The sequence below is a fragment of the Rattus norvegicus genome, chromosome 18 (assembly GCF_021556685.1).
Source record: "Rattus norvegicus strain SHRSP/BbbUtx chromosome 18, alternate assembly SHRSP_T2T, whole genome shotgun sequence".
In the NCBI taxonomy this organism is placed as follows: domain Eukaryota; kingdom Metazoa; phylum Chordata; class Mammalia; order Rodentia; family Muridae; genus Rattus; species Rattus norvegicus.
In genome coordinates this window covers 60734364-60748225 of record NC_141551.1, presented here as the reverse complement: position 1 = coordinate 60748225, position 13862 = coordinate 60734364, and the positions used below count along the sequence as shown (strand labels likewise).

General features: G+C 45.8%; 1 protein-coding gene across 38 annotated transcripts in view; it reads right to left on the bottom strand.

Moving 5' to 3' along the window:
• The window catches only part of Nedd4l (NEDD4 like E3 ubiquitin protein ligase), a 332826-nt gene that overhangs the window by 20933 nt on the left and 298031 nt on the right, over nt 1-13862 (bottom strand). For all 38 annotated transcript variants that reach the window (XM_087592401.1, XM_087592381.1, XM_087592408.1 and 35 more), the window contains 4 exon segments: nt 9554-9619; nt 6862-7091; nt 4866-4987; nt 2094-2164 (listed from right to left, as the gene is read on the bottom strand). In XM_087592401.1, coding sequence (XP_087448527.1) covers nt 2094-2164; nt 4866-4987; nt 6862-7091; nt 9554-9619 — 489 coding nt within the window.

The following is a 13862-nucleotide window of genomic DNA, read 5'->3' as shown; positions in this document are numbered from 1 at the left end:
GGGAGCCCTGCTGTGGTCTCCAACTCTTCTTCCTGACTCAGCATCCGGGAGCTGGGTCACAGTCTGGCTACACTGTTTGCGGCCACAGCGAGACTGTCTCACAGAGAATTTAATACCCTGATTTCCTGTCTTCTCAGAGTAAGAATCTCAAAGACCACACAGGACAGCGTTCGAACGAAACACCACACATTTTGCGTTCTATCCCTCCTGTTTGTTCAGCCTCCTTGGCCTGTTACTTTATGCAAAGAGCAGAGCTGTGTTTTAATAGCTATGAGACTTTCAGGTCCTTTCTGCTCATGCCCAGAGTCTCTGCTGCTAGGAACATGACAGGTTCAAAGGGGACCGAAAATTACATGCATATCACATTTAAAACACTAATGTTCTGCTGGGAGAGCAGAGGTGGCTCAGCCGTTAAGAACATGCACTGGTCTCTGGGGGATCCAAGTTTGATCCTTAGCCCTCACACTAGGGAGCTTACAACCACTCCAGCTCCAGGGGAAAGCTGATGCCTCTGGCCTCTATGGGCACCAGCACTCGGCTGCATGTACCACTCCCCTAATACATATTAATTAAAATAACAAAAACCAAACTTCCCCAAACACTATGGCCAATAGGAATCACAGACTTAAGTGTTAAGAATACTTTCCAGAGCAGCACGGTGTTGATCACCTAGAATCCCAACACTTAAGTACACAGTGATAATCCTCTCTCGGCCCCCTTCCTTCACTGGGGGTGTGGGGGCACACAGAAGCAATTCCTGTGCTCCTAGCCTCCTCAGGATGGTACAGCAGAGGCTCAAAGCACTGACAAAGGGGAGGCTGGGAAGTAAGGCTGAGCTAAGACTGCCAGTCTGCAGGGGTCAGAGAGGTCTAGAGTACAACAGTCTCCTTTCCTCTCCTGCAGTGGTGAGCAGAACACAGGACGAACTCTGGCTGGCATCGCTCACATTCGCAACTCTGCCCAAGACACACACAGTCCGTGTGTCAGCAAGGCCGAGGGACGCACAGCTTTCTAACTCAAGTAAGCCATGAAAACAGAGCCGTAATTCTTCCATAAGGACAAAAATGCATCTAGTGCACACAAGCCAGTGTGCACGTGTACACACATACATATATACAAACATACATACACATATACACCTACACGTACATACACTTGGACACACATAGACATAGACATAGACATATACACACACACAGAGGGACACAAACAGACACACATGTATACGCACATATACACATATACATACATAAACAAACATACACACATATACACACATACACACATATGAACACACATACATACATACACACACAAACATACACATACACACATGGACCCATATGGACACATGCATACATATACACATATACATGCATACAAACACAAACATAAACATATATACACATATGCACACATATATACACACATACACACACATATATATACACAAATATACACATACATACACATATATACAAACATACACATACATACACACATATATAAGAGCATACATAAATAGAAAAAGCCAGATGTGCAAGTATCCTCTGAAAAGAAGGGCACGCTCTATTTTGTAGAAAACCTCTCCTGTCCAAGCACAGTCAGTGCAGGTCAGCAGTAAGCACTGTGTCACGTGAGCGCCAGCCTGTCTAAGCACTCACGTCCCGCTCTCCCGTTCTGCAGTCGTCACTAGCTCCACGTCTAGATGACTATTGTTTTGGCTTCGCCTCCACCACTTCTATGAAGGCATAAAACAGACGGTGGAACGTTTCAGACGGAACACAAGACCACAGCCGGGCGTCAGGTGTCCCCCGGGTGTAATCTGCTCGCCAAGCCTCCGCTGGTTAAGCAGTGGGAATTGAGACTTGGTGTACCTACACTGTTTTTTTTTTTTTTTTTTTTCAGAAACCAACCATAATTTGCTTATTATAGAAATCAGCGAGATCAATTAATTTTCAAGTGAGCAATCCCTTCTTGTTCACGCGGAGTGACTGTGCCTATAACAATGGCTGTGACTGCAAGCGCAGCTCCTGACACCTTGCAGGAGGTGAGGACGGCCTGTGACAGCGATGTGACATGCTGCTACTCACCACAGACTCCATGTCATTCAGAGTTATTTGCTTCCCCAGCATCATCTTGTAGAAAGGTCGAATGAAGAATCCTGAAATATGGCAAAAACTCGGTTAAGATTTAAGTCCCTGATATTTCTATGCATCTGGGAATGAAATCAAAGGATATACTGCTTTCCATAGAAATGGGAGGTCGTGACTGAATGCCAAGGACATTTTGCAGTAATCCATGAGCACGTGAGGAGGGAACAGTGGTTAGTTTTAGCTGTTAACCTGAGATCATCTAGGATCACCCAGAAAGAAGATCTTAATGAAGAGTTACCTTGACTAGTTTCGGTTGGGGGCTTATCTGTGACTGTCTCTGTGATTGTAGGAAGATCTAGCCCATTGCGGGGGGCACCATTCCCTAGAAAGGCCTCCTGATCACGCTGAGAGAGAATGTCTTTATTCTCTTTACGTTCTTACCTGTGCACACAGTGTGTCCAGCTGCTTGGGTTCCTGCCTTGACTTCTCCTAACGATGAAAAGTAACTTGGAACTCTAATCTGAATAAACCCCTTTCTTCCCGAGTTGCTTTTTGTAAGGATAATTTATCCTAACAGAAATAAAACTGAGGAAGAGGATCTGGGAAGCAGTGGAGTGCAGGGAGAAGGGCATCTGTACTAAGGGGTGATTTAACATCAACAGATGACAACGGCTTCCAGGTGGCAACCAACAAGCCCTGGGCCAAGCCAGAGCCTGTGAGAACACGGCTTATAAGAAGAACCTGTGTCAGCAGAGGGCCGGCCGTTATGCAAGTACAGTGTCTCTGGGAGGCTGGGCCAGAGAGGACTTCTTCCAGGGCAGTGCTGAGTCAGTGGGGCCAGGCAAGCTCTGCATGCATTTCAGTGCCAGCTCCTGGACACTGGTGTGACAGAGGCCTCTGTGCAGGCTTGTGCAACTGTCCACAAGGGTTGCCAAAGGCACAGGGAGGCCATGGCAGAGAAGGGGTCTGGTAGCGGTCTTTTTGGAAGCCAATGCACAGGAAGATGAAGTCTTTACTCCAGACTCGGGACCCCAGGGCCCTGAAGTAGAGGTACACTTCGGCGTCTAGTGAGGTGAAGGCATGAAGCTGACCATGGGGGCTGAGTGTGCTCTGCCAATAGGGCATTCATATTCTGCGAAACCGAAGACCTGCAGCTTCCTGACCTGCAGGCTCCTGTTTGTGGGGACCACCTTCACCAACTTGGGTCCCCATCCACCCTTGCCTCTCTCCATTTTCCCCACTGCAGGGCTGTGTGCTGGCTAGTCCAGCTTCCCCTGAAATAAACCTGGCTTCTGATGCTTCCAGGACACTCAGCCCAAGGTAGAGTCCTTCTGTGCCTCCTCTTGGCCGAACCAGGGGAACTGACCGATGTGTCCCGGCAGCAGGGGGGCCATCACTGCTGCTTGCCTTTTCCCCCTTCTAATTCTCTTCCCTTCCCTCCATTAAATATGAAGTGAGGACCATAATTTACACGTATCTATATTCCCTACTGCAACTAACAGTGTCTTCTTATTGGTGGAAGATAAAGGAGCTGACCTTCTCAGAGGGTAGAAGAGGCTTAACAGACTGACATAAGCAAAGGAGGGACCTGAAGTAAAAAAAAGAGGGGCATCACGCAAGGGACAGAGTCAGAAAGGGGTGCTTGCTGTATAATACACACATGGGCGGAGTCAGAAAGAAGTGCCCCACTGTGTATTCATGGACAACAAGAAGTGCTTACTGTATACAACATAAACAGAAAGTCAGAGGCAAGTACCAACTACACATGCACACACTTGAACAGTGACTCACAAAGGAGCATGCACCTTAGGCACCCAGGGACAGATAAAGTCAGAAACAGGGTCCACCATCCCCTTGCAAAATAAAATATTGGTAACAGAGAATCCCCATTAGCTAGTACAGACGTGCTGAAAGAAAAGTTTGGAGGGCCCATCAGTTATTTACCGGGGCGGCTCTGTAGAGGCGATCAGACGGATTCCCTTGTAGATCAGACGGATTCCCTTGTAAACGGCCCTCTCTGCCGTGACTGAAATGCTTCCTTCAACCATTTCCCACCCACGTTTAAAACTTCCTTCTAAGGATGTTACTGCCCACGGTGATTCTGTAGCGTTCTCTCATGAAAGGGCAGTGCTTTCAAAACTGCCAAGACCACCAGAAATCTGTCTGACAGGCTTTGGTCCCCTCGGATGGAGGTGTGAGTCCTCGATTCTCATGCCCTGGAGTTTTCTATTTCCTCTCAAGAAGGACACGGCTAATGTGTTCTGTCTTCTTCAGAAGACACTCTAGGGTTAAGGCCTTAGCCGAGTGGTAATGTTCCTCTGAAATCATTAAAGACTGATCTGGGGGAAAACGGGAGCCATAGCAGGGCTGCTGACGGATTAGATCATTTTAATTGACTTTATAATTAAAATTTCCATCTGTCACTGAATCTAGTTCCCACAGATGAAAGGTGTCCCGAGAGACTCTGGGAACGACTTATGCTTCACACTTAGCAGTTACAAACATGAGTACAGATAGAGGCTTTGTCTTCAGTGCCCAAGACTGTATCAGAAAACCACTGTTAGGGGGCAAAGGGCAAAACGGCACACTGTAGGCTGGGCTTCTGAGCGAGCGAGGAAGACACTGGGTTCAATGTCCAGAGGGAAAACCTCAGCCACAAAAAACCAGTGGCGCCCTTACTCACTACCGACATGGGGACCAACACCGGATTGCAGAGTCACAAATGGAACTGCCTTACATTTATTTCCACAAGATTCTGGAGTAACATACCATCTAAGAGTTTCCCATGAAACACTGCCAGGCCAGCAACTCTCCCAATGAAAGTGAAATAGGATAAGTGATCTTCGTTACACAGGCCTGAGTTGGGATTGATCTGAAGTGTGTAGTTGTCCCTTTGGGGAGGAAAAGAGAAAAGTCCAGTCACACTTAAGTGAAAGAAATCCAGGAAGCTGAAGTCCCCTTTGTCACCCATCACTGCATCTCACAGTGCCCGTGCGACCTTGGGGACCTCGTGGCAACGGACATGAGCCAGGGGATGCAAACCATTAGCTAGCCCCGCGAGCCCTTTCTGTAACTGTTACGGGTTATCTGACAGTTATGGGTTATTGAAGCAGGTAACATGGAAACTGCTGACGGCTGACTCATTTTTATCCATAGAAATGTCGGTTTTAGGGATGACTGCTCAGTCATAAAGCACTCACTCGTCCTGCAAACCTGGGCGAGTTTGCCGTTTGATCCTCAGAACACCATTTTAAAAAGCTGGGTGTGACAGCTCACACTTAACCCCAGGGCTCAGGAAGCTGAGACAGGTGGATCCCTGAAGGCTTCCTGGCTGCCTGGCAAGTTCCAGGCCAGTGAGAGACTGTCTTAAAGAACAAGGTGAGGCTGGAGAAATGGCTCAGCGGTTAAGAGCACCAACTGCTCTTCTAAAGGTCCTGAGTTCAATTCCCAGCAACCACATGGTGGCTCACAACCATCTGTAAAGAGATCCGATGCCCTCTTCTGGTGTGTCTGAAGACAGCTATAGTGTACTTATATACAATAAATGAATAAATCTTAAAAAAAAAAAAGAACAAGGTGAGGATGCCTGTGGCTGTCTGTTGGCCCTCATATGTACGTGTGCACAAGTGCATTCGCTGTTATAAACACACACACTCGGATACAGTCATGTACATGATGTCAATTTCAAGTGGGTCAACCAGACATCTTGAGAAGAAGGGGACCCTCACAGTGGTAAAGGAGGTGCAGAGATTCTCAAACACACAGTCCCTGGAGATGGTTTCTGTGATCAAAGGTTAATTCCTTCGAGAGGCTTTTGATTTGGGAATTTTCCCTTAAGGTCCAACTCTTGGTTTCTGATCGCAAGAGCCCCAGGGAAAGAACATGGCTGTCTCAACAATGAAACCCCCAGAGCACACTCAATATCATGTGGCCAAGGGGCTTTCAACGAGGCAGCACAGACTGATTTTAGGAGGGAGACGTAGGGAGACGTAGGGAGACGTTAGGACCTTGGCTCCTACTCTGCTTTCTACCTCAGTGGTGTTACTAGAGGACTCTCTCAGAAGTCTCACTAAGGACTTCAACTAACCAAGGCAATTTGTGGCTAGATCGACTGAAGACTGTCCTGAGACAGTCTTTTCAATGGGCCCGAAGATACAAGCACCCCAAAGGGAGATGGAGGAGAATCCACGTCAATAGTAGTCCACTCTGGAACAAGGCTAAATAAATGTCTCTTTTGCCAAGTCAACTATTCTGTTGGGAGTTCAAGACTGGCCTCATGCTCTCAAGCATTCTCAGCCCGGAGACAACAGGAGCCAGTGTGTGCTGAGGAACAATTCAATCTGCCTCAGTTCTCCTGCCAGGCAATGATGTCATGTCAGACATCCCCCATGTCAGGCAGAGCCTGGTTCTTCTACTATGGGAACATCCCAAGCATGGGTCTTCAAAATCCTCATGACATGTCTTTGAGTAGTGTGACTTCAGAAATGATTCTTGTTTATATAACTCTAGATTCTGACTAATAAACCTTCCCTTTATATTACAACACTACAGTGAAAACTCCTTGGTTCCTCCATAATTACCCGATATAATTTCCATTTCAGGTATTCACAGTATGCAGTGCTTCACCATGTTGGATTGGAACTTGTTTTTGGACTGAAATCTCAAATGGGTGAGTTACTTGTCTCTTATGTGTTAAATTCCTTAAGAAGGAAGCTGTCCCAGCTGCAGGGAGGGGCACACACTACAATGTCTTCCAGGCACTTACGTGGCAGAGTACTCGAAGAGGCCATAGTAGGGATTGAACATCTCTTTGGACAGTAAGAAGAACCACTCTCTGGCCACGCCCCCATAGTCCAGGCCTTTCTCTGATTCAAACTCGATCCACAGTCTAGCCTTTAGGACGTCAGGTCTCTTTACAGACATGATCCTCCGATAGGATTCTTCAAATATGTTGTTTCTGTGGAGTTTCATTTCAAACCTGTTTGGAATATCAGCCTAGATGAAAGATGAAAAGACAGGTTCATGATCATATGTTGTACACACACACATCACAACTCACATACACATATACACACTCATACACACATACATACACACACAGACATGTACACTCTCACACACACCACACACACAGATACCCATAAACACACACATATACACACTCACATGTAGGATGATGTCACAGGTGAGGCAGGTACAGGATAGAAGGAGGCCTGTCATTGGAGGAGAAGGAAGGATGGGCGGGAGAAAAGTTTGAAGGAAGAGGAGGAGACTAAGGGAGAGAGGGGGAGAAGAGGCGACGGAAAGAGGGGAGAAGCCATGGCAGGTGATGTTAAGATTCTGCTCTGTGTATTTACAGGTTGTTATTAATGTTCTCAAGGGATGGATGGTACTGGGCTTTGTATATTTAAGTGGGCAATTATATCTTACCAATTGGATCTAAGATTATTGTGTTGTGTGTTCTTTTATGTGAGGGTTTGAGTGTAGGAAAGTGTACGGCTGGGCTGTGTTTCCGCCAAGATATCTAGCAGATATCTTGGGGCACCGCGGTACAGAGCTAGCGGGGTAAAAGACAACAATACTTTTTACATTTATATTTTTACAACAACACTCACACACCACACACACCCAGATACCCACAAACACACACACACACACACACTCACACACACCACACACATACTCTCTCTCACACACACATACATACTCATATACCTCACACTCACGCCCCAGCCTTAGAGGAAAATAACCAAAGGGCAGAAGCAATGGCAGCCTTCAGATAAATGTACAGTGACAACTGGCTCCACTGAGAGTCTTCCTTTTACAGGTTTGTCCTCTCACAGGAGAACCTCCCTGTGTCGAGACGGGACACAGAGAAGCAGCCATTCAGAGCTGCTCAGGCCGAATCACCCACATGTCTTCAGGAGAACATCTGCTGAGCCCAGAGACTCGTCTTACCACTAGGGAGACATGAGCACTTCCCCAACAGGCATCTTGGAATACTTGTTCAAAGAAAGAAGACTTAATCCCATGCAATCCAACCTTTAAGTATAACCTCCAGGCAAGCTGGAACCAGTCTTATCTCTGGTAGGAACCGCAGCTGGGAGATGCAAGACATGTTGCCTGCAAGCTCATGGCACTGTTGTGGGGAGTGGGACCCAGCATCCTACTAAGTTTGGGTGAAACATCCATGAACCCAAAGTTGATGGAATGAAAGCCAGCATTGAGTGAGGTGTGCAAACAGCTTTCTGGAAGGGGCCTTGTCCTACATGGGCAATAGTCATGGAGCTGCTTGTCTTTGGAGGACACACAGACAACGCACAAAGAAACACTACAGTATGCACCAATCTGAGCTTCATTCAAAGGCAAAGAGTCTCGAGTTATGAAAGAAGAACTTGAGTCACAACTATGGGACAGATGGCAGATTCTGAGTGAGGACAGAAGTGCCAGTACTTCTTTACCACTGGACAAAGCTCAGAACCAGAACATCAACTGGGAGGGGTCAGAGAGAGGGTGGCAGCCTCAGGCAAGGGAAGAGTTCTGTTGGGGCTCAGACTCTCCTTGGCCAGAGGCTTTAAGTTTCTGAGCAAAATGATAGCAAACCTAAGATCCATAGCAGCGGTGAGGAACACAGGAGATGTAAGGTTAGGGGTGGGAAGGCTGCCAGTAGGAAGGACAGTAAACTCAGTGCTGCCTGTATAAACCTTCCAGGACCTCTTGGTTGTAAAATGTTAGTGATGATGGTGATGATGGTGATGATGGTGGTGATGGTGATGATGGTGATGATGGTGGTGATGGTGATGATGGTGATGATGGTGATGATGGTGATGATGGTGGTGATGGTGATGATGGTGATGATGGTGGTGATGGTGATGATGGTGATGATGGTGGTGATGGTGATGATGGTGGTGATGGTGATGATGGTGGTGATGGTGATGATGGTGATGATGGTGGTGATGGTGGTGATGGTGATGATGGTGATGATGGTGGTGGGTGGTGCTGACGGCCTTTGGGCTCAACAATACCAAGTATATAATTTCATGTTGTAAACTTCATGTTAAAATATGTATGCTAGTTATGTAGTTAAAATTGCATCTCAGATATAAAGAGATGTAATTCAATGTGGTCTCCCCAGATTTCTTGACTTCTGTCTTGAATTAGTTTCTATTCCATAAGAACTATGTGATTATTTCATAGATCGCATAAGAAACTGCCCTTTAGGTGATCTGATAATGGAACACTGAGCCAGTCTTCACTTACCATTTCCGTAGAAAGGAAAAATCAGACCAAAGATCTGGGTGGGCCAAAGGACATTGAAAAAGGAAGTACACACACACACACACACACACACAGACACACACACACACACACACACACTTCACAAGCATGCTGTTGAGGTAACGGGTGATGGGAGCAGGCTAAGACACACAGAGCTTTTGGAAGACTTGACTACTTACAGGTTTCTTTAATTTCTTCCTAAAGTAGTCGTATTTCTGCTTAAATTCTCTGGAGTACGGCACAGCCTGCAAGAGAAAATTCATACACACAGATAATATAAGCATATGCCTGAGAATTTATGTATAGCAAGCCAAGGTTGGCAAAGTTTCACAGATCGCAAACCTTAAATACTCATATTCTGTATTCTCTCCAGAAAATTGGCATAATGTCTGCACAGGAAAGGACTGAATCCTGGATGTGAGGAGAGCTAGTCAGCACAGCACTAGACTTGTAGCCAAGGAAACTCTTAGGATCACACTGCACAAACTAGATCCCTGTTCGCTATGAATTTTGCCAGAGTGTGAGTCAGGGTAACACAGAGACACATAGATACAAAGTGCCTTCTTTGTCTATCATGTCCCCTCCTGGAGTTGAAGTGACACTTTAACATACAACCCCACGTGATACATTGTGGTCATCTAAAAAGTCTTTGTGGGAAGCCATGTATATTGCTCGTGCTAGTGATTCCTGACTCAGGAGGAGGCAGAGGCAGGATGATGGTGAGTTCAAGACCATCCTGGACTGTACATCAAATGCTGTCTCAAGACATCGAGCAATGGGGGCATGATCCAGCCCTAGCACCACAAAACTAATAGCAACAACGTAACACAACCGACCTTGTGGAGAAATATCGTAAACAGAAAGGGCAGTCCACTGATAACCTCTTTCAAGGAGTGGAAAATCTGAGTAAATGGCACTTTTGAAAAGAGTTAGACTGAAGAGTTGCAAAGTTTGCCTTTTGGTGTCCTGGTTGGTTTAACTGTCCACTTGGTAATTTCCTAAATCGGAATGGTGTATGTCTGCCTAGAGATCGTCTTGGTTGTCAATTTTTATAGGCGGGCTTAGCTCACCGTGGGCTGCACCATTCCCAGGGAAGGTGTTTCTGGATTGTATGGGAAAGATCGGTGAGCCAGCCAGCAGCATCCTTCATGTTGGAAGTAATGCTGTATGGAACACACAGGCTTGCCCTCAAGTTCCTCCCTTGATGGACTGGAACTAGAACTCTTTAAGTTCCTCCAGGTGACTTTGGGCCAAGTTATTTATCACAGTAAAGGGAATGAAACTAGAACTCTTATGCAAGAATTCCTTTAAACTCAAATGCTTTCTCTAGGGAAAAAAAAAAAGGCCCACTTGGGTGGGTTCAGGGTCTCAGTCAGATACAACTCTTAACAAGCTTTGATATCCTATCTAGGTGACATCTGAGAGGCTGGGTCAAAATCATGAATTTAAGATCAGCCGGGGCCACATAAGACCCTGACTCAGAAGTAAACAACACATCGAACGTTCTTGTAAGGATGTAGCAAAGTAATATTTGAACAGGGCTATTTAAGGAGGTGACTGTAAAAGTCTGTGATGCTTTTATGAACCAAAGAGGACTGATCTTGTATGCAATCCAATGATTGAATCAGCAACTGTCTCAGAGTTGCCTTTTAGCAAACTTACGTACTTGGGCATGGTGTACCCAACCCTCAGCAAAGCACCCCCAGACTCCAGCACCTTTCAGCATGCCTGGTCTTGCCTTCAAAGAGACAGAGTGAAGAACAAAACCTCTGTCCTTTGCACTCTGTTTTAAGGCACACGAAGAGCTGACAGCTCCCCCAAAGCCCTATTCTTTATAGAAACGTTTATGTCATTTGTCTTGAGTACAAGAGCAATGAAGATATTCTATTCACATACGATGCTTAAGCGCATTCTAAAGACAATCCACACAGCCTGTGCTGAGTCTGAGAGCCGACCACTCTTCCAATGCATTTCAGACGGAGTTATATCCGAGGAAGTCATGTGTGATTTCCCACACTTGCTAATACGTAGATGGCACAAGAACAAGAACAGCAGATTCTAACATACACGAAGATGACATCATCGGTCTGTTCTGTCAGCTCTATATTCTATCTCAGACATATTCTAACATGAACTAAGGTGATTTCACCACGGTCTCTGTTCTGTCAGCACTGCATTCCGACACAAACAACATTTTCTTCACATCTGGATGAGCTGACCTTCTCTTTCTGGTGGCTTCCTCATCCACCAGCAAGTATTCTTTAAGGCCTGGCACTTTATGTGCTTAAAAAAAATGGCAACATAAAACAAAGTCCTTTCCCAGTTCCCGGCTAGAGTTTATGCTGGTGGAGGGCCACGGGTAGTAGAAAAGTAGGTTATTAGAAAGGCAAGCCAGGGAATCAGCCTAGACATCCAGCGACAGATGAATGAAGAAATGTGCATGCATGTATGCAAGTGCCAGAATGAAAGCCACTACTTTGCACAATTAATAAAAAAGAATAAACATAAATAAAAAAAGAATAAGCAGAGGTAGGAGTTAAGAAGGGGAAAGCTGATAGAGTTTGGGGGTGGTTATTTTGTGGGAGTCTAGGGAAGGCAGCTCTGAGGTACCTCTGAGTAGAAACTAGAGAGATGGATGAAACAGATGGGGAACAGTGGCCATCAAGCTCCATGGAGGAAAAACATTTGGACGACACCGTCGGTCAGATTAACTGTGACTGAGATCGGGGGTGGAGTGGAAGGAGGCCGGGGGCATCACTCACTCTCCCATTTTCTCATGCTGGTTTAGATAGACTCTATCAGCAGCTAGCTCCGTGATACGTCCTCACCACTAAAAACCTTTTCCTCATTTATGTAAGAGGAGTCTGACTTGGAACACTGCTTCCCCTACCATATGGTGACTCCATTTAAATTCTTTCATGTGTATATATTTTTGGAAGCCTCTATAGTAGTAGGTTTCCATAGCTCTTCCACCCCTCTCCCCCATTCAATCCTATCCCAGTTTCCCCGTTATCTCTCCCCTTCCTTATGGGATCTCTTTCTTCTTCCCTGTCCCCTTACTAGGTCTCTAACCTCTGTGGTTACCTCGACTGAACACACATACACACACACTGGAAGTTTAAAAGCTAAGACCCACAGACTCAAATTCCATGCCATTGGCATCGGGCTCTGGGTTACCTCAGGATGAATGGCTCTAGCCCCATTCATCTACTTGCAAAGCCTTATTTTTCTTAACAGCTGTATAATATTCCACTGTGTAAATATACCACATTTTCATTATTCATTCATCAGTTGACGGACATCTCGGTTGCTCCCAATGTCTGGCTGTTACGAACAGAGCAGCAGTGAACATGGGTGAGCAAGTGTCTCTGTGGTAAGAGGTAGAGTCCTCTGGGTGTACGCCCAAGCGTGAGATAGATGGGTCTTGAGGTGGATCCACTCTCGGCTTCCTGAGGAACCCCACACTGATTCCATAGCAACTGTACAAGTCTTAACAGCAATGGATGAGAGCTCCCCTTTTCCCCACAGCCAACATGAGCTGTCCTTTATTTTACCGATCTTGACCATCCTGACTAGGGTAAGAAAATCTCAAAGTCCTTTCAATTGGCTTTTCCCTTACGGCCACGGATGTCAAATATTCAAGCGTTTCTCACCATTTATACTTCATCTCCCACCACTGTTTAGTTCTGTCCTCCATTTTACACTGAGTTATCTGCTTGTAGACCAAGTAAAGCCTCCAGTGCTAGAAATGGGTTTTATCTGTTGAGTCATTGGCCAAAGGGGTCTCGTGGACGGACAGACAGACATAAGCTGTAACAGAGTCCTAGGCTCAGAGCTGAAAAGAGTATAGGAAAACTAACCTCAGGCCCAGGGAACCTACAAGGAACCTTGTCTCTCTCCAGGCATGTAAGTGGAGACACTCTAAAGGAAACAGATCGTAAATAAATTCATATGAGTACACTGTAGCTGTCTTCAGACACACCAGAAGAGGGCATCGGATCCCATTACAGATGGTTGTGAGCCACCATGTGGTTGCTGGGAACGTAAATAAATTCATGCTCCATGCTTGTATGCAGGTGGGTCTGAGCTACTGTAATCAGGTGGCATAAACGCAGGTCAAGAAATGACTGAAAATGGTAGAAGTGGGAGACAAAGTGTGTGTGTGCCTGCATGCAGACATTCATGAACACAAGTACCACAGTCACCCAGACAATACACAATTGTTTTGGAAATAAAGGCCTGATAAGTAGGAGATTGAGTACCCCTAGAACTGGGGCGAACAGAGTACTGAGAGAGAGAGAGAGAGAGTTCAGTAAGTATCTTTGTATCATTAAAATATAAAAGAACAATTTAAAAGGCAATATAGAAGAAGTAAAAAGACAAAGCAAAATTTATAAGACCCTAAAGGACTTCGAGCAATTAAACACGCTCACTTCTTAGGCACCACGAATACGTAAAAGATTTACAAAAACCTCAAGAAATAATTAC